Here is an 18,985-nt window from a genome sequence, read left to right as displayed (position 1 = left end):
ATTTTTAAAGGATTTTATTTATTTATTCATGAGAGACACAGAGAGAAGCAGGAGCATAGGCAGAGGAAGACGCAGGCTCCCTACAGGGAGCTTGATGCAGGACTTGATCCCAGGACCCAGGGATTATGCCCTGAGCCGAAGGCAGACGCTCGCTCAACTGCTGAGTCACCCAGGCATCCCGAAAATGTAAAGTTTAAATCCCAGCACAGCAGCCCCTTGTTGCCCTATTGTGGGGCTGTGGAGATGGGCCACTCAGGCCACTTTTGGGTGACACCTTTTCACTTTGGTTTACAAAGCCCACCTCCCCCCCCCCTTTCTAGGGCATAGTAAACCAGCGTTGGGGGGCAGAGCAGGACAGCACAGTCCAGGAGGTTCTGTGAAGTTATAGGACTCTACTGCCTTGCAGAGTCTCTGTACTGACAGCTTCTTGCTCAGTTCTGAGAGTCTGGGACTGGTGGCTCTATTGCCCTGCCGTAGATATACATTTACCTGCTGTCTGGTGGAGGATGGAGCTGTCGGTGGTGGTTGCCTTATCAAGACGTATTTGTTAAACCTGATTTATATGTAGAGGGAGAGGTAGGCAAAGGGACAGCACCTAACTGTGGGGCTTCCGGTGACTTCCCATCTAGTAGATACACAGAAAATAATAAGTGATAAAACCATGTTAAAAAAATAAGAAAAATGACCAAATGTTACTTATTGAATACTGTGATGTGCCAGGCCTTGTGCTAGACTTGATCTTCTTATCCTGCTAATCCCCTCAACAGTTCTCTTTAGTAGATTCTATTATCTCTGTCCACACCAAACAAGCTAAACAACTCCATCTCAGAGTTAGTGAGGGCAGATTTGGGATTTTAATACAGGTCTTTCTGAATTCAAAAACCAGGCTCTTAACCGTTGTGGGCCCCTGCCTCTCAGCAAGGAGGTACAGAGAGCAGGTGCTTCAGATGAGAAGGAAGGAAGCAGCATGGGCACTGGTGGTAGGATGGGGGAGAAGGAAGCTTCCAGGGGAGGTATGGTGTGAGAACTGGCCCCCCCAAAAAAGGCAAAACAGAGACATAAATGGAAGGCAGAACAGAGGCCTGGTATTTCAGGCAAGAAAGGGCATTCTGAGAATTGAAGAAAGCAGTTAATAGGTATAATGCTAACAATAAGTTCCTGGGCCATATAGGCTTGGGAAATGCTAAACAGGTTGGTTTACTGCAGGACTTGTCAGAGCCTTTAATATTGTAGTAATGAATATTGTATATCTGCATCAAACCTATTTGTTGACTTTGGAGAGTATTTCATGGAATAATAATCTAGCATATCCTTTGAGACACTCGGGGCAGTTGTACCTGAGTTTGTTTAGGGGAGTTGTGATAATCAAAGGAGGAGAGGGAAGGAGGTTCAGGAATGTCAGATTAAAGAGATATTATCCTGTAAGCAGCAGGGAGCCTTGAAGGGGGTGTCTGTTGTTTATATTATGTGTGGCCTGGCTGTTCTATCTAGGATGGTGGGAGGGGCTGGAGTACTGAGGCAGACCGTCTGTCCAGTTAGAAACCTCTTCTATAGGCTGATGTGAGATGAGGGAGTGAGGCTTTCTAGTAGCAGTGTGAGTGAAATAATGGATTTACTAAAATAATAAAGGAAAAAGCCAACAGGTGGCTGGCTGTAGGGGAAGATGGGCAGCCTGGGACATGGGCATGTAGAATTATGTTTCTTAGGCACCAACTTTTGGAATAAAGATGCAAGGTTCGATTTGGGGTGTGCCGAATGGAAGTTGGCTGTGTGCTGTTTTGGTAGGGATGCAGGACTATCCTCCAGGAGAAAGATCTGAGTGGGGAAAGGTGGATTTGAGAGTCACTGGAATAGAGGCAGGGATATAGAGGGAGCAAGAAGGGCCTGGGTTTGAACTCTCCATCTGGAGGTGAATCCCTATCCTGGAAGTGCGTGGAAGCAGAGGCACTTCTGCTAACACCAGTTAAAATATAAGAACCCTGAGGCCTAGTGAGGGGGATGGGAGTAGCCTGAGGCCTCACATCTGGTGTGTGGCCGAGCTTCCCCAGAATGGGTCTCCTGCCTCCTCCCAGTGCTTTTTTCTCTTTTGCTCCTCAGGGCTGCTGACTTCCTCTTCTTAGTAATATATATTTAGCCATCTGGGGTTAGAGACCTGCAGGTGCTTCAGAAGGGCTGCAGGTGGCCTTCCTAACAGGTGTGGCCACAAATGCCCACCAGGACTTTTGACTTCTGCTTTTGTCCTCCAAGCCGCTCCGCAGGGCAGCAGAAAGGCCCGCGTGGCCTGGCGGTCTTGCTTGGCGGGCGGTCTCCCCTGAAGCCTTGGCCCCACTGCCCACCGCCGCCGAAGTGTCCGTCCCCCGGGCTGGAGACCAGGAGGGCTGCCCGGACCGCTGGCTCTCTGTGCCCTCCACCGCGCCCGGCCCCGTCTGAGGCGGAACGTGGCCGAGAGCCGGCTTGTCAGCACGTGGCTTGGGTTTCCGTGTTAACGTTCCCAAATTGGGATCCAGAGGATTGAGTGTCCGCGCTGTCTGGTCACGCTGAGCCTTCTCGGGCAGGCAGCTGCGAACCTTTCAAAGGGCCGTGCGTAATTGGTTTGGGAGCTGTTGGCGGGGGAGGGTGGGGACCGAGATGGGGACAAAGAAGTCAGTTTTTAAAAGAAAAATAAATGAACATAACAGCCTTGGGACATTGGGGTGGGGCGTGGTGCCTGGATACTTTGAAACCCCTTTCTTCTCACCTTCCTATTTTTCCATTTCCAGAGCTCCCGCCTCCCTTGGCCATTGCCTTACTGACCCCTGCAGGCCCCCTCTGTGTAAATACGGCCTCTGCCTCCCACCCCCTCACTCATTACACATTCCTTTAATCTGACCCATCTCCAGGTCGCCAGCTGGCAGAGACTCAGCAGATTCCAAACCCCAGCTGGTGCCAGAGTGTTTACACGGCGGGCGGGGAAGCTTGGCAGACAGCTTGCCCCCAGGCTACTCAGCTGTAGGAAAAGGTAGAAAGACATCCCAGAGATGAGTGGCCCGTTTGTTTGCACACTTACCCTCCTCCCTCATTCACCTTCCCCCCTCATGCGCACCCTTACTCCAATTCTTGTTCTGTCCTGAAAAAATAAAAGGAAAAAGGATCTCTTTGTGTCGGAGGAGGTACTGGGCTAGGGCTCCCCTGGCTTCCCCCCTTCCATCTCAGGAACCCTCAGGTATCACCTTGAGCGCATAAGGCAAAGACCCTTTTACTTCCTGACTAGAGCAGGTCAGATATTATTTAAAAAGACATTACTTGTCAGTATAAAGTCAGTCCCCATTCCTAGTGGATGTGATTTTCTACAATCGATCCTAAAAGCTGTGTGGTGGAGTGTTTGTGATGCCAGGCCTGGGATTTGAACGTGCAGCTTGAGGTCGGTGGGGTCCTCAGGAGCCTGTATTTTCCTCTGTCCTCAGTAAAGGTGTCCTGAGACACTCAGACAGGTGGTCACCGATCCCCAGTGCAGCTTGTCTCAATCCAAGTTTGTGAGAAGTTGATTCCAGGCCACCCTGAACAGATTAAAGCTAGACGTCAGCACTGTTGGGCATTCAGCACTCACCTGGCCCTGAGGGAAGAGCTGGTTTCCCCTGGAGTAGTCCTGGTATGTGTGCCTGGGAGAGAATATTGCTGATTTGAAGTACCCTGTTGCCGGTGGTTGTACAGATGAGGTTCATTATGATCATGTGCTGTTAGTATTATTAAGTCTTTTTTTTTTAAAGATTTTATTTATTCATGAGAGACATGGAGAAGCAGACTTCTCACAGGGAGCCCAATGTGGGACTCGATCCTGGGACTGGGATCACACCCTGAGCCAATGGCAGACACTCAACCACTGAGCCACCCAGGCGTCCCTATTATTAGGTCTTTTATTTGAGAAACATAACTGCATCAGCCAGGGTCCCGCAGGAAATAGATGAGGTGATTAAAGGAAGGTTAGTGGAGGCACTATTAACAAGGGGCATAGACAGGTTCAGGGGAGGCCGATAAGGGATGGTAAAGCACCCCAGGGTTTGCAGAAGTTGGGAGATAGCCCTAAGCCCGAAGGGCCCAGGGATGGAGTGGATACAGAACTTCTTAAGATGTAAGGAGTTTCGAGCAGGAGGTAATGCCAGGAGCTGTGGCTAAAGTCTTGAGAGGGGCTGGACCTGTGACTCTAGGTCAGAAGGCTGCCACGTCTGCCCATCAGGCAGGGAGCCAGGTAAGGAGCGCCCTCCTCATGCCCTCTGACCTCCTGCGGATTCATCTGAAGCCAGCTGTCCGGGAAGCCCATTGATGCGCTCCAAAAAGGTCATCTGTTCTCTGCTCTGGGGCACAGGGCAGGATGGAGAGTGGACCTGGAGGGGCAAGTGGAGAAGTGTCCAGCCCAGTAGCACGTACAGGCTCTCTATTTCCTATTCGAATCCTGCCTCATTTATACCCACAGGCAATCGGAAAAGGTGGCAAAGCAAGACTGGCGCCCCTGAAATACTTGCGAACTCTGACAACAGGCTTTCTGGACAGATGTTTCCTGATTGCAGTAAGCCAAATAGCGTAACATGTCCACTTTCAGCTACTTACTGCTCTGGTCTCCGGTGAGACCAGGATCACCCTTGCTTCTTAAAAGTGGCAGTACATCAAATACCTCCACTTCCATCTTTTGCGGCTAGCTCAGATAATACTCAAGTACCACTTAAACCCATTTCCTTCTCTTACCCAGTGCTTTGCATGCTCAGCCCTCAGGGACCAAGAGGAGTTTCCAGTGTAGCATTAATGGGATTCTAATCGCCGTGTCCAGTTACCACTAGCCTTTGAATATTGGTATCCCAACAGGAAATTACTTTCTTAACAGTTTCACATGGAGGAGCTCAGAATCACTTGTCCATTAGGTAACTGATAAAATTTAATTGGTAAATTATGAAATATGGGAGAGCTTTTAGAGTTTTGTGGCTGGAAAGGAAAGAGTTTGAATCTTTATGTTACAATGTTGCTTCCCTTACTATGAGGGAAGCAACTGTTTCTTTATCTGGGCTTGAGTGGTTTGGGGAAGCATGGTTTTGAAATGTATATAGTGGGGGAATGGGCACATCTCTATTGATGAACTCAGTAGATGGAGTTAGTTGACTTTGGGGCCCAGTAGCCTTTACAATAAATGAATGGATGAATGAATGGATAAAAGCTTTAAGGAGTCAGAGGGCCAGGTTTCCTTCTCTTTTCCCATTTTAGATGTGTTTGAAACAGATGAGGACGGCTGAGATCTGAAGTTGGCACACACAGTAGATGGTCCCTGCAAACCACCATGACTACATTAAGCTGGAAGGTTCCATCTGGAGTCCTCCTCTTGTACTTTCCCAGCGCAGTAGTGACTCTGTTCTAACCCTGAGCCCTCCTCTCTACTTAGCTACAATCTGTATCTTCCCCGGCCCCACACTTTGTGTCTTGCTAGTTTAGCTCAGTCCCTCTCAGAAGTCTTCTCAGAAGAGATTCATAAATCTCCAAACCCAGAGCACTCAACTGATATTTTTTGAGTCCCTCTATTGTGCCAAGGACTGTGGGGTTGAGAAATGAAAAGAACCTTCACTTGTCCTTTGCCTAATTGTGTCCTGCTCCATGACATCTTTACTTGGCTTAAAACTAACTTTTCACAGAGCAAAGTCTTGCTCTGATCATTAGTTTTTAGAGACATTGCTTAGTAGCTTACCTCCCATGGTAGGTAAGAATCCAGACGTCACAGCCCAATGGATCTTGAGATCCAGACAGCCTCTGGGCTTATTAGCTGTGTGCCTTTGAGCAAATGTCTGAAGCTTCCTGAGCCTAACTTGTTCTGGACAGTATGGCCTCTGGGAGGGTGAAATGAGATAATTTCTGTAAGAGTTTAAAGCAGTTCAGTAAATAATAGTAATCGTAGCAGACGTGGCAGCAGTTTTTCTAGAGTGGGAGATTAAATGAGGTAATCCTGTTTGGTGTTTAGCACAGTGCCTGGCATTTAATAAGATCTCACACATAAGTCTTTTCTTCATGGGGTTGTTGAGGGTTCCGTGAGGTAATCATCTAAAGTGGTCAGTTTTATCAGTTCTGAAATGAGGGAGCTGGACTTGATTGATGACCTAGCTCGTGATTTTGGTCTCTGAGGGAAGGAAGTGGGCCTTAGAAGTCTGTCTCCTGTAGCACTGTGCCTTGCCTAGAGCATGCACTCAGATATTTTGTGATGGAAGCGTTGAGTTATATATTTTTAATTCTGGTTTTCTAGAGATGTCACTAAACAAAGGTGTGTTTCTGGAGTGTGAAAAAATGTCTTAGCATCTAGATTTGTTTGCGTGTGTGTGCTGCTTCCCTTGACACATCCGTTTAGAAAACCTGGTGTGGCCATTATAAGATCCAGGAAAAAGCCCCAGAATCACCCCTGTGGCTGTGGCATCGGTCACTGCAGGTCTCAGAACGTGGGCCCTGGCCCATGGCCAGAAGCTTATCTGCATGTCCGTAGGTTCTGATTCCGAACCTGATCAGTCCGGCCAGAGCCAGCTCAGGCTGATGAGATGATAGGAAGCCAGAGGCCTCCTCATGACCCTCTGGCCAGCACTGTAACCATTCCCCCCTGGGGACCCACAGAACAGCCATCCTCTTGTAAATCCATCCAGGTGGCCCGGCCTCTCCCTCTTGGGAAATGAATGAAAGTTATGGCCACTGTGAGTAATAGGGTAGCACTGGTTTAGAAGAATTGATTAGGGGAGCCTGGGTGGCTCAGTCCGTTGAGTGTCCGACTCGTGGTTTACCCTCCGGTCATGATCTCAGGGCCCAGGGATCTAGCCCAGGGTTGGCTCCATGCTCAGCCAGGAGTCTGCTGCAGATTCTTTTTTCTCCTCCTCCCTCTCCCCTTTTACTCCTCCCCTGCAAGCGCGCGCGCGCACACACACACACACACACACACACACAGTCTCTTTCTCTCTCTCTCCCTGTCTCTCAAATAAATAAATCATCTTTGAAAAAAAAAAAAGAATTGATTAAATAGAGGGCAGAAACATTTTCTAGTCTTGTTCTGAATGTAATAGGGGGATTAATTTTGGTTTTGCCCCCCTTCCCTAAGTTTTCGGTTGTCTTCTTTCACTTCTGTTTCCCTTCTGAGTTACGTCGATTTGAGGCACACTGATTGAGCATCTTCTCTATATCTGGTATTTGTATCTAGGCTCTGTCAGAACTTCAGAGGGAGGGCAGCCCCGGGGTGGCTCAGTGGTTTAGTGCCACCTTCATCCCAGGGTGTGATCCTGAAGACTCGGGATTGAGTCCCTCATCGGGCTCTCTGCCTGGAGCCTGCTTCTCCCTCTGCCTGTGTCTCTGCCCTCTCTCTCTCTCATTCTCTCTCTCTCTCTGTCTCTCATGAATAAATAAAATCTTGAAAAAAAATTTCAGAGGGAGCGGGGATCTTGGGGAACCAGGAGGTGTGGGGCCTGAAGGGGAACCTGCTCAGGGCCAGTGCTCCTCCTTAGGCATCCCTCTCCTGTGGTTCTAGATGCTGTTTCCTAAAGAAATTTCCCTTGGGTTGATGTATTCCTCTCCAGCTCCCCCTACTTTTCTGCATATCCGACCACTCTTCTCTCCATGGTCTTTCTCCTTACCATGCTTAGATTCCAGCTTCTCCCAGCCCTCCCTGACTTCCCACCCCCTTCCCACCCCTGCCTCCTGTCTAGCTCCCAGCCACCCAGACAAGCAGTACGGACCTCAGTCTGCACTCTTCCACTTCACATTCACCCACGTACGCTGACTTCCACCCCTCCTTTTCTATAACATTTACTCTATAGAGTCCTCAGTCACCTTCTGGCCCCCAAATCTGATGGACTCTTCATGCATTCATTCATTCATTCATTCCACAGATACTTACTGAAATCTCACTCTGTGCTCTAAGCATCATTCCCACCGCTTGGGACCCATCAGAAAAAAAAAAAAATGAAGATTCTAACCCCCCCCCCCCCCCCCCGTGCAGCCTGCATCTCAGTCCCAAGTTGCCTTGTTCTCCCTGAAGGTCTCCCCATGGTGAGCATGGACTCCTTGCTGCTCACTTTCCTTGGCTGCTGGGGCTCTTTGGGTTTCCTTTGGCCTCTGGCTGGTCTTCCTCAGTCCCCCCTACTAGTCCTGGACTTCTGCTGTTTCTTTTTCTTTCTTTCTTTTTTTTTTTTTACTTCTGCTGTTTTTTTTCTTCTGCTGTTGATGATACCACCAGCTATGATATTTTTAAAAAAGATTTATTTATTTATTTTAGAGAGAGGGAGAAAGAGACAGCATGCACACATAAGTGCTGGGAGGGGGGTGAGAGGGGCTGAGGGAGAGGGAGAGAGAACCTCTAAGCAGACTCTGTGCTAAGAGCAGGGCGTGGAGCCCCACATGGGGCTTGATCCCAAGACCCTGAGATCATGACCTGAGCCAAAATCAAGAGTCAGATGCTTACCCACTGCATCACCCACTTCCCCTACCATCAACAACATTTTGAGTAAATATCATAACACCTTGCATATTTTTAATAAAATTATGTTTGTGTATCTGCTCCCTGAGCATGACCTGAGCACCACTCTTGAGTACTTTTTCACCTTAATCTATTGCACCATCTAGTCTTTGGAAGATCGCCCATTGCTGTCCTGTGTCTGTACTATTACCATCATCCAGGCCCGCATCATCCCTTGTAGCAGCCCCCTTCCTAAGCTTCTCGCATGGCCTGGCTTACCTCCCCTTCCCCAGCCCACTTTTCACACCCAGAGCGCAGTGTGCTCTCTGCTGTGCAAATCGCACTGTACTATCCCATTAAAAATTGTAGGTGGCTATCTCCTGCATGTAGGAGAAGATCCACTTTTTATACCTGCCATAAAGGATCCTTCACAGGCCTGTTTCCTGCCAGCCCTCCAGCCACATCACCTTGTACATACAGACCATTCATTTTTCCTGGGAATCCTATTTCCCCAATTTCTCTGCCTTAGTGCAAGCAGCCCCTTTTCTGTCTTCTCTTGGCCCATCTATTCGTTCAGGATACGGGTGAAACAGAACCTCACTGGTGATGTTTTCCATGGGACAAGGTGGTTAGGGGGGAGCTCAGTCCCGTCAGGGCCCCCCCTCTGGTCTCCCGCACTGCTTGTGCATGCAGTAGTTCCCCCCATCTGTGTGGTCTTAATTATCCAAATTCTGAGGCAGTGCAGAAGCAGGTGATCCTCAGATCAGCATTAGTAGCCTAATGCTAGGGCACAAGGCCCACGTCATTCCCCTCACTTCATCTCATTACATAGGCATTTTATCATTTCACATCATCACAAGAAGGAGGATGAGTACAAAACACTAAGATACTTTGAGAGAGACCTCATTCACATAACTCTTATCACATGTTGTTCTAATTGTTTTATTAGTTATTGCTGTTAATCTTTTATTGTACCTTATTTCTAAATTAATATCTGTCCTGTGATGCCAGGCAGGGAGCTTGAGTCTCTCCTAGGCACTAGGGAGTCATGGGGGACTGTAGAACAAGGCCTGCGATGGATCTGTCATCTTTGCCAGTGTAGTCGGGAAATGGCAGAAAGAGCATTTGAGGATAGTCCTTTAATCTGCCCTCTGCAGGCCATGGCCTTAGTTCCTGCTCAGGGCGAACAGAGCACTGGCTCAAACTGTGAGAGGAGCAGACACACCCCCACACCCGAGGCTGTTAGGGGGGCGTATTTCCTCTTTGCCTCCTACTTTGTATGTGTCTGTGTGTGGCTATGTCCTCCCCTCCGTCAGCTCTCACTGTGTGATTGTCTTGCATGGAGATTATCTGGGTTTCTTGGCCAGAGCTTAAGGTCGCTGGTGTCCCAGGCAGTTTCTGTTCCTTTTTGTGTTCCCCTGAAAGAGAGCTGCCCAGTAGGCCCTGGACAGGGGATACCTGGCCTCTTGGCTCTTGCTCCAAGGCCTGGATTTCTTAGCAAATGGGGTGTTGCACATCAAGCCTTGGATGAGGGTGCCTGCAGCCTCCTGTTAACCTCTGAGTTAACCAGCTAACCAGCTGTGAGTTCAGACTGGGGTCCAGCCTCTCCCTCTGATGCTTGGTTTTCGTCCTGGGTTATCTTTACCCTGTGTGAGGTCATACAGGCCCCTGGGGTGCTGAAAGGCTGGGCAGAGAAAAAGCATACCAATTTTTAGATATTATTTAAAACTCATTCTTTTCTTTTTTCAAGATTTATTTATTTGAGAGAGAGAGCATGAGTGGGAGGGGAAGAAGGAGAGAGAGACGAGAATCCCAAGCAGATGCTGCGCTGAGTGTGGAGTATGACCCGGGGCTCGTTCCCACAACCCCGAGATCCCTACCCTAGCCAAAACCAGCCATCTATGCCCAACTGACTGTGCCACCCAGGTGCCCCTAAAATATTACTTCCTATTAGTAAAATGAGTTCTGTAGTAATGTATAGAGCAATTATCTTAGTGTGTGGGGTGGGTGGGAGGAGACAGAGAGGGAAATATCTTGGAATATGACATTATACCTAAATATTGACATTGGCCTAGATTTTATTAGGTTTACGGGTATGGACAGATTGGTTGGTGGCACAGTGTGGGTAGTGTTTACCCCAGCCTACGCCTTTGGGGTTAGATTTGTGTTTTCTGTTTATCTGTAGCACATTTTTTCTGGGAACTCTTGCCTTTTATGTGGTTATTTTCCTCTCTGCTTTGAAGATGATTTGGAATATCCCCTGTGAATATTATTTGCTGACAAATAGGGATATTTGAGTGCTAGATGTTTTTCATTAGCCTGCTTGGCCTTGATTTAATCTACTTGAATCAAATCATCATCATTAAGCTCTGTTCATCAGGTGCTCTCTCATTCAGGTGGTCCTTGACAGGTCTTTGTAGACTATGCAAAACAAGCTGGATGCGAGCCTAGAATGGAGGTATAATGAATGTCCCATAGGCGTAGGAGGCATTGTTGTAACACAGAGAATGGTAGGAAATAAAGGTGATGCAGAATCAAGGTGATGCACATAGCAAAGGCCTTGTGTGGAAGGGTATGGTTCTTATTGGTAAAATGGCCCACTTGCTGGGACCCATCACCTAATCTCTTTTACCTCTCAGTGGAGTAGGGGTGTGCAGAAATTGGGACAGCAGAGGTGATGCATCTGAAGTTCCTACAGAATGGCTTACTTAAAAAAAAAAAAAAAAGAATGGCTTACTTTAAAAACTCATTTATTTGCCTTTTAGCCCTGGTTGGCTCAGTTTAAATATGGGCAGTTTAAATATGGGCCTCCCTTCAGGAGCCCTGACACGAATAACTGGAGGAATCTGAAGGCTCCCTGGGGGAATCAGCCATCAGCCCCCTGATAAAACTGGTTCATGGCCCTGGAGGTGGCTTCACTTCACTCCATCCCTGTGAACTCACAGTTCATTTTTCTATCAAGCTCTAATCCACATGCCTGGCTCTTCAGACAAAACATGGGGATCGACACACTGCTGTTTTGAGTAGGAAACTTTCCAGATGGTGGAGAATAATTAAAAATGGTTGCTGCAGATAGATCACTTTCTGTTCTCCTTTTCCTTCCCTGAGTGTAAACAAACAGGTGAAGGCAAAGTCACCTGGGCCCTGCCTGGCCCAGCTATCGCTGGGCTTTGGAGCACCTGGGTAATCCTTTCATTTCCTGAAATACCAGGAAACGCCGTAAGTGCCTTGAAGATGATTCTCCCTGGCACCCGCTCTTGACGATTGACAATGATTAGTGACTTGCTGTCGCAGACACATCCGTGACCATTCGAATTACCCCCTCTTTGTGTGTCTTGCTTTATGGAGCTCAAGCTTCTATAAAAACTGTGGCTGAGACGACACCGTGGCACTGGCGGGGGCCCCTCTTCTGCAGTCTAGTCTGAAATGTTACCCAGTCTTCACTTGCAACCTGAAATCCCACACTCCAAAACCTCTTCATTTTCCTGTTTGGATTTTTAATCTTTAATTATCTATTTGTTTAATATTTATATTGTCTCTTGGGATTACACTTAAAAATATTTTATTTGGACCAGTGTGTGTGTGTTAGGAATATCCACAATGTAGCCAGTACTTTGAACTCTGCCAATGTGGCATGAGAGAAATACATCTGAAGAACAGTGATTTTTAAGCGATTATTTTGTGTGCATACTTCTTTTTCTTTAGTTTTTTGCTTCCACAAGCAAAAAACTTTATGCTTTAAGTTTAGTCATAAACTTTATGGTTTATGAATATGCCATGCTGTCCAAATGCAGGGAAAGCTTTCGGAAAGGGGGTGAGGAGAGTGAAGTATGTAATCAAATAGGATACTAGAAATATTGATCCAGAGGTCTTGTGGGGGGGCAGGTGAGGATATATATAATTAAGGCCTTGAGAGAAGAAATACATTTCATGAGAAAGTATATGTGCTATCTAAGGCTGTCTGTAAGGCACCTCGGAGGTCAAGTTCAACATATGCAAGCTTAGATTGCTTAAATAATACAGTCTTCTTGAAGTTATTTAGTTTCGTTGTAAAGGCAGTGGGGAAGAGCTGTCCCTAAGTCACCTCCTATTTTTCAGTATATAATTAACTTCCTAAATTGGGGATGGATAGCATGACAAATTCAATCTTCAGATGCATCTTTTTTTAAAAAACCCAACTTCAATGATTTTTAGAACTCTGTAAGTGACCCTTTCTAAATTCCTATTTATCCCAATAGAAAATTTAGATCTTGGGACTGATGTGTATAATAAAGCAGGTAGTATAATTTTATCATGGCCATTCTGATTATGGACTTTTCTCATAAATATTGTCATTTTTTACTCCAATAGAAAACTGTGATCGTGACTGTTAAGGGTGAGTCTGTTCAGCCTTGTGAACATGGGCTTTGTAGAAAATCTGTTGTGCGTGTATTTGTGTAGCTTTGCTAAATTCTTATATCAAGGCAGTTTTTCAAGTGAGAAAACCAGAATCTCTAGGCGTTGCTCAAAACCACACAGAAAGGTACTGTCAGAACTCTGCCTCCTGGTTTCAGACGCCCGGCCCTTCCAGCCAGCTCCTGGTCATCCAGAACGGAGAATTTCAGAGAGCAGGAGTGAAAAGCATCTTTGTTTCAGCTGTATCTGCCTTTTCTTGAGTGACAGAGGGGCTGCAAACCGGGTACATCGAGTCCCAGTCATGAAAACATGCGTGCAGGTGACCAGCTGGCCTCCTGGGGTGCTCCCGAAGCAGGAGCCTCAGGGAAGAACCCTCTAGGAAAGGGGCTAAAAGACTCTTTATTTAAAAAAAAAAAAAATCTTCCCCACCAATTGGGCGTAACTTTCAAATGTTTTCCTGTCTGACTGAAATTTTCCTATCCACTGCCTCAGCAGAGAGATGCAAAATCACTTTTGGGAAAGTCTGGGTTGAGACCATTTGGCTTCCAGTGAGCCGGCTGAGCTGGGGGACCAGGATGTTTTGTTTGGTCCTCCTCGTGCTCCCCAGGAGGAGGGACCCTGTGCCCACTCTCCCCCTATGGGGTCAGGGTTCCCCACGTACTGCTCTGTGTGTTGTCGCCCCTAGGTGGGAGTAGTGGTCGTGGGGCAGCAGCAGTCTTTGGAACAGAGCTGCTTCTGTGAAACAGGCCCCACACCCTCTCCCGTCCTCGGTGGCTCGTCTTCCAACCCAGCCCCTTCCAGGTGCCCATGCGTGGTTGTGTCTGCCAAGAAATGAAGAGAACCAGCCAGACCTGAGCATGAAATGTTCCCTAAGAGGAAAATGATGAGTCTGCTTTCATTGCATTTCTTCTCTCTTATCTTTGGTGCCTGGATATCCACTTGCATGGAATAGACAACAGTTCGGGGCATTCGGAAGCCCAGGTGCTCCTGGGGACCTGTGGCTGGCAGGCTGGCGGGTTAGCTCGTGAGGACTTGCTCCCTTGCTCTGTCAGATAGAAATGACACCCAGGTGCCATCTCCACAGGGTGGAGAAGCAGTAATATAGTTCAGACTTTGGGGATTAACTGCAGCAAGTTGTCAGTGTAAGACTTTTGGAGCTGAGGGTGGAGAGAATCTCTCAGAACATCCATTCTACCTTAGTTGGCCTGATCCTTTCCACCTTATCTGTAAAATGGGAATATTACTAGTTTTTATCCTGTGGGGTAGTTGTGAGGATTCCATGAAATAATTTATGTAAAGCCCTCGGAACCATGCCAGGTGCCGACTAAGCGCTGGATGACTTTAACTGCCATAATTGTTGTTGTTGTTAATGGATGAAAACACTGGGGTCCAGAGAGGTAAAATACCTTGCCTGAGGTCACCCAGCTGCCCTGGAGCAGAAGTGGGACTGGAACCAAGTCCAGTTTGCTTTGCCAGAAGCAGCTATTTGGCTGGCATCTGTGGTCTGGTGTCGACCAAGAGCTCAGAATCATGTGCCCCTAATAGAATATGGCATGTGGAATGGTTTTAGTTTTGTTATGGCTACACAAGCATGCTCAATGTCATTGCCTTTGTGCATGATGCTCTGTTTTAGTTAAAAGTTCAGTGAAGCTTTCTGTGTGTGTGTGTGTGCGTGCCTGCGCACGTGTGCACGTGTGTGTGTGTGTGTGTGTGTGTGTTTGAGAGAGACGGAGGGAGGGAGATGTGGTTCCTCCTACATAATTTAGTGTTCTCCTTTTGCATTAGTGTGTTAGCACGTTTTCACTTTTAACCTTTCACCCACTGAGCCTGGCATTTAAAATGCTATTAAACTCAATAATGTTTCCTATAAACAGTCTTAGAGGGATGGGAAATAATTGGAATGACATTTTTAATAGGCTCCTGTTTCTCAGCCCTGTGTGCTGTCTGAACCCAATGAGAACTTGCAGAGAGGAGCTTGTTAGTTGTTTTGTCCTTGCTCTGAGGTTGGTGGAAGGTTATGGAGTGAGGTTTTGGGGTGCCAAAGGACCTTTTAAAGCACAGAGAGTGGTTTTTATGCTGGAGAAGTGGAACTGCTTTTTTTTTTTTTTTTTTTTTTTGAGTAGTCTTTTTGTTTTTTAAATTAACAAACACGGTGAATGAAGGAGCATATCACTCCTTCCTCCTTCAGATGGCTTCAAGAAAAAGCATAGAGCCAAATTTCTAGCCACGCTTAGCCAATGAGAAGGACTTCCTGGACTGCATTTTTGTGGATCAGCTTCGTTCCTTACTCCTTCTCTTTGCCTTCAGTAGATATTTTTTGGTCCTCTCCTGCTTCTGTCTTATGTTGCCATTCTGTGTTCTGTGCCACATATCCTAAATTTGATTTGGGAACAAACTTTTCAAGAATCAAATTGAACGTGCCTTTTCTGTTTATAAAGTTCTGAGGTCTTGGGAGGCCACTGTATGTGTGTGGGCCCCACGTTTATCTTCATCTATAAAATAAGGAAAGAGGACATGAGCTTGCTGAGACATAGTAAAATGGGAACAAGCAGGGCTGCCTACAAAGAAAGGTGCATGGCTTAGAATGGCTTCTCCTGCTGCTACCCAGGGCTTAGAGATGGAAAAACACTGGAATTTTGTGTTTTTGCCTTAATCAAAGTGCTAGATCCTATTCTCTGAGAATCGTGTTCAGAAAACATTTGTTAAGCATTCATCTGTAGTTACTATGATGGATGCTTGCAGTATTAGTTCATCAAATAGGCATTTATGAGTTACCCTACTACAGGCCTAGCCACTGGGGAGCCCAGGGAGGGAGCAAGGACATGGATAAGAGTATAAATGTGGGCAGTTGTTAGGCTGGGGGTCAGCTAACTGAGCACAATCCTGGCTACCCTGTTTAATTGTTGTTTTTATTTAACAAGTGCTTGCTGAATGCTGGCTGTGTCCAAGGCACTGTTTTAGGCTATCGGTTGAAGATAACCAAGACAAGTAAGATCCCCACTTTTTTAGACCTTCTATTCCAGTGAAGGAAGAGTTTAAAAACAAGTCAAGATATACCCTATTAAGCTGTCCCCTTACAACAGGTAAGGGTAAATTTTATGGTCTGTAAATTATATCTCAAAAAGGTGTTAAAAAAAAGAAAAAATCTTGGCCCTCATGGAGCTGGCAGTCAGGTTTGCCCCAACACAGTTGATCCTCATTCTTCACACATTTTGCGTCTGCCGTTGCTCCTACTTGCTAAAATTTATTTGTAAGTCTAAAATCAACACTCAGCAGTTCTGCAGTCACTTGTGGACATGCACATAGCAGTGGAAAATTTGAGTCACCCAATGAGCACAGCTCTAGCTGAAGTCAAACAAGTTTGACTTCTAGTTTCAGCTTTCCTGCTGTAAGCAAGTGTCTTCTTTGTGGTTTCTGTAGTACCACATCTCTTTTGCATTTTTGTGTGTTTTGTTGCTGATTTTGGTGTTTAAAATGGTCCTTACCCCGGGTGCTCAATTGCTGTCTATCGTTCATAAGCACAAGAAGGCTCTGATATGCCTCACAGAGGACATACGTGTGTCAGATAAGCTTCCTTAGGCATGAATTATAGTGCTGTTGGCCATGAGTTCAGTGTTCATGTTTCAGCAATATATATTAAATACAGCATCTTTAAACAAAAACACGCATAATCAAGGTTGTATATTGATTGGCTGATGGAAATATTTGTGACCAGAGATTGTAGGTACCTAACTCTGTATTTCCCCTTAGAGCAATGGTCCAGTGTCACTCTGTATCTGCAGTGACTTCATTGAACACAACTACTCTGAGTAAGAAGAATTGACTGTATCTTCAGGACTAGGGAAAGAATGTATGTACAGCCCATATACCAAATGTCTATCTTCCTCAAAGGAAAAACAGGATGATTCTTTGAGTAGTTAGAGTAGTGGACTCTAAACATTTATATACACTCTCAGATCCTGTTTTATTTAGCTGAGCTTTTTGGTGTCAAATATTAGTTCCAAAGGAACATACTAATGAAAAGTACTAGAATGTGTAAGGAAGTTTTTATTATATAACCAGTTATTTGTATGTTGGCATTAGCGAACAATAGTTGACCTACACATTTTCCATGTAGCTAACTATATACTTCAAATACTTTGATGTATGTTGCATAGATTTGTAACTTGGTCTATGACATACTACAATAACTATTTCATTAACAGAGCTAAAAAATGTGATTTAAATGTTATTTATAAGGTGTAGCTCTTTTTAAAATTTTCACTCTCTCGTCCCTTGCGTCAAATTATATAAACACAGTTCAAGTTATGATGTCAAAATAAAAAGAAATAAATTCCAAATGGATACATGCATAGGAAAAGCTCTCAGAGAACTGGCATCAAATATGTGGAGGGAGATGTGAATACCAGCTGCAGAAGGGAGGAAAGCAAAGAACATAGAGGGGATGTAGGTTTTTATGTATTTCTCAATTGTTCAGTTTTTCAAAGTATTTGTGTTTCTTTTGAAGTTAAAAACGTACTCAAGACACATTTTTAAAAAAGATTTATTTATTTGAGAGAGACACACAGAGAGAGGCAGAGACATAGGCAGAGGGAGAAGTAGGCTCCCTGCGGGGAGACCGATGTGGGGCTTGATCCCAGGACCCCAGGATCATGACCTGAGCTGAAGGCAGATAGATGCTCAACCACTAAGCCACCCAGGTGCCCCAAGACATTAATTAATTAAATAAATTCTATGAAGGGCACAGGAAAAGTTCCAAGACAGAGACTGGCCTAGTAGTCACTGAGAAGTTGGTGAGGACTAGTCTCTGCACGAGTGGCTTGCAGACATGCTTGCACATGGGAACGCTCCGGGGAGCTTGGGGACATGCCGATGCCCCAGAGGATCAGGTTTAATGGGCTGGGGTGACCCAGGCATAAAGATTTTTTTTATTTTTATTTTTTAAAGATTTATTTATTTATTCATGATAGACATAGAAAGAGAGAGAGGCAGAGACACAGGCAGAGGGAGAAGCAGGCTCCATGCCAGGAGCCCGATGCGGGATGCGATCCCGGGACTCCAGGATTGTGCCCTGGGCCAAAGGCAGGCGCCAAACCTCTGAGCCACCCAGGGATCCCCAACCGCTGAGCCATCCAGGGATAAAGATTTTAAAAGCTTGCCCAGGGATTCAAATCACGAGCTAGAGTTGGACACCAGGACTCTACACACAGAACTATATTACAGAAGTAGACTCTGGCCAGCTTAAGGAGGCTCTCTAGGGGGTTCACGCAGTTGGTGGGAGCCTGGGGCGCCCTAGGGCAGGGCTGTGGGAACTGCAGAGGAAGAACCTGGGTAGGTACACGGCACTGACCAGCATGTTCCTCCATTCCTGCCCCAAATTCAGAGTCTAGGATAAGGTGTCTGATTGGCTGGTCTTCTGTCCTGGGGAGAGGACATGGCCCCATCATCATTCCAGGAGGAAGCTGATCATCAGAGTAACCACTTCCCTCATACACATGCATGTGTGTGCACACGTGTGCACACATACATATCTGGGGAGAAGGGGAGGGGTGTTTCCCCAGGAAATGCTGGTGCCTTCAGGAAGCAGGTCAGCCAAAACCTCATGGGGGCCCACTCTGCCCCATGAACTTGAAAGATGGGTGTTTCCTGGATGAAACTGAATGGAAATTTGTGCCTGGAACATGTGCAGTGTTTGGCAAATACTTTCTTCCTCCCTGCCTGCCTTTCCCCTCTCTTCCCTTTCCCATTGCCACTGGCTTCCACGTCTTCTCTCTTGGGGATATCAGCCTGAGAAGACAAGGCTTACCCTCAAAGGAGTCATGGTGGACAGTAGAGAGTCAGGCAGTTGGGTCAAGGGTGACCAATGTGAGTGGCATTCAGGAGGGGACACCACTGTGGCTGGAGTGGTTGTAGTGGGGCTTCATGCTGGTGTGGGTGCAGGTGGTTTAGCAGCCAGATGTTGTCAAGGAGAAGGCCGTGGTGACAGCGAGGTGATGATGAGATGATGAGGATAGCCAGAGTGACAGCAGTGGGTCAGCTCCTGCTGAAGAGTGGGCAACAAAAGAGTTGAGTGAAGCAAGCCAGCACAGACTCGGCTTTTGGTTTTCTATCTTGTCCATCGAGTAGTAACTGAGCCCTTCCTGTGTTAGTCCC

At 46.5% G+C, this 18,985-nt stretch overlaps 1 protein-coding gene across 2 annotated transcripts in view; it reads left to right on the top strand.

Annotated features, from left to right (window-relative positions):
* Window positions 1-18,985, top strand: part of TRAM2 (translocation associated membrane protein 2) — an 83,661-nt gene that overhangs the window by 21,365 nt on the left and 43,311 nt on the right. The window contains exon 2 of one of the 2 annotated variants that reach the window (XM_025419022.3): window positions 4,451-4,543. The exons of the other annotated variant lie outside the window; for it this stretch is intronic. Coding sequence (XP_025274807.1) covers window positions 4,451-4,543 — 93 coding nt within the window. The remainder of the gene's footprint in view (window positions 1-4,450; window positions 4,544-18,985) is intronic. 2 annotated transcript variants of the gene reach the window in all.

Source organism: Canis lupus, chromosome 12, assembly GCF_003254725.2.
Source record: "Canis lupus dingo isolate Sandy chromosome 12, ASM325472v2, whole genome shotgun sequence".
Classification (NCBI taxonomy): Eukaryota; Metazoa; Chordata; class Mammalia; order Carnivora; family Canidae; genus Canis; species Canis lupus.
Note: the sequence above shows the minus strand (reverse complement) of the source record. Positions and strands in the feature narration are given on the sequence as shown.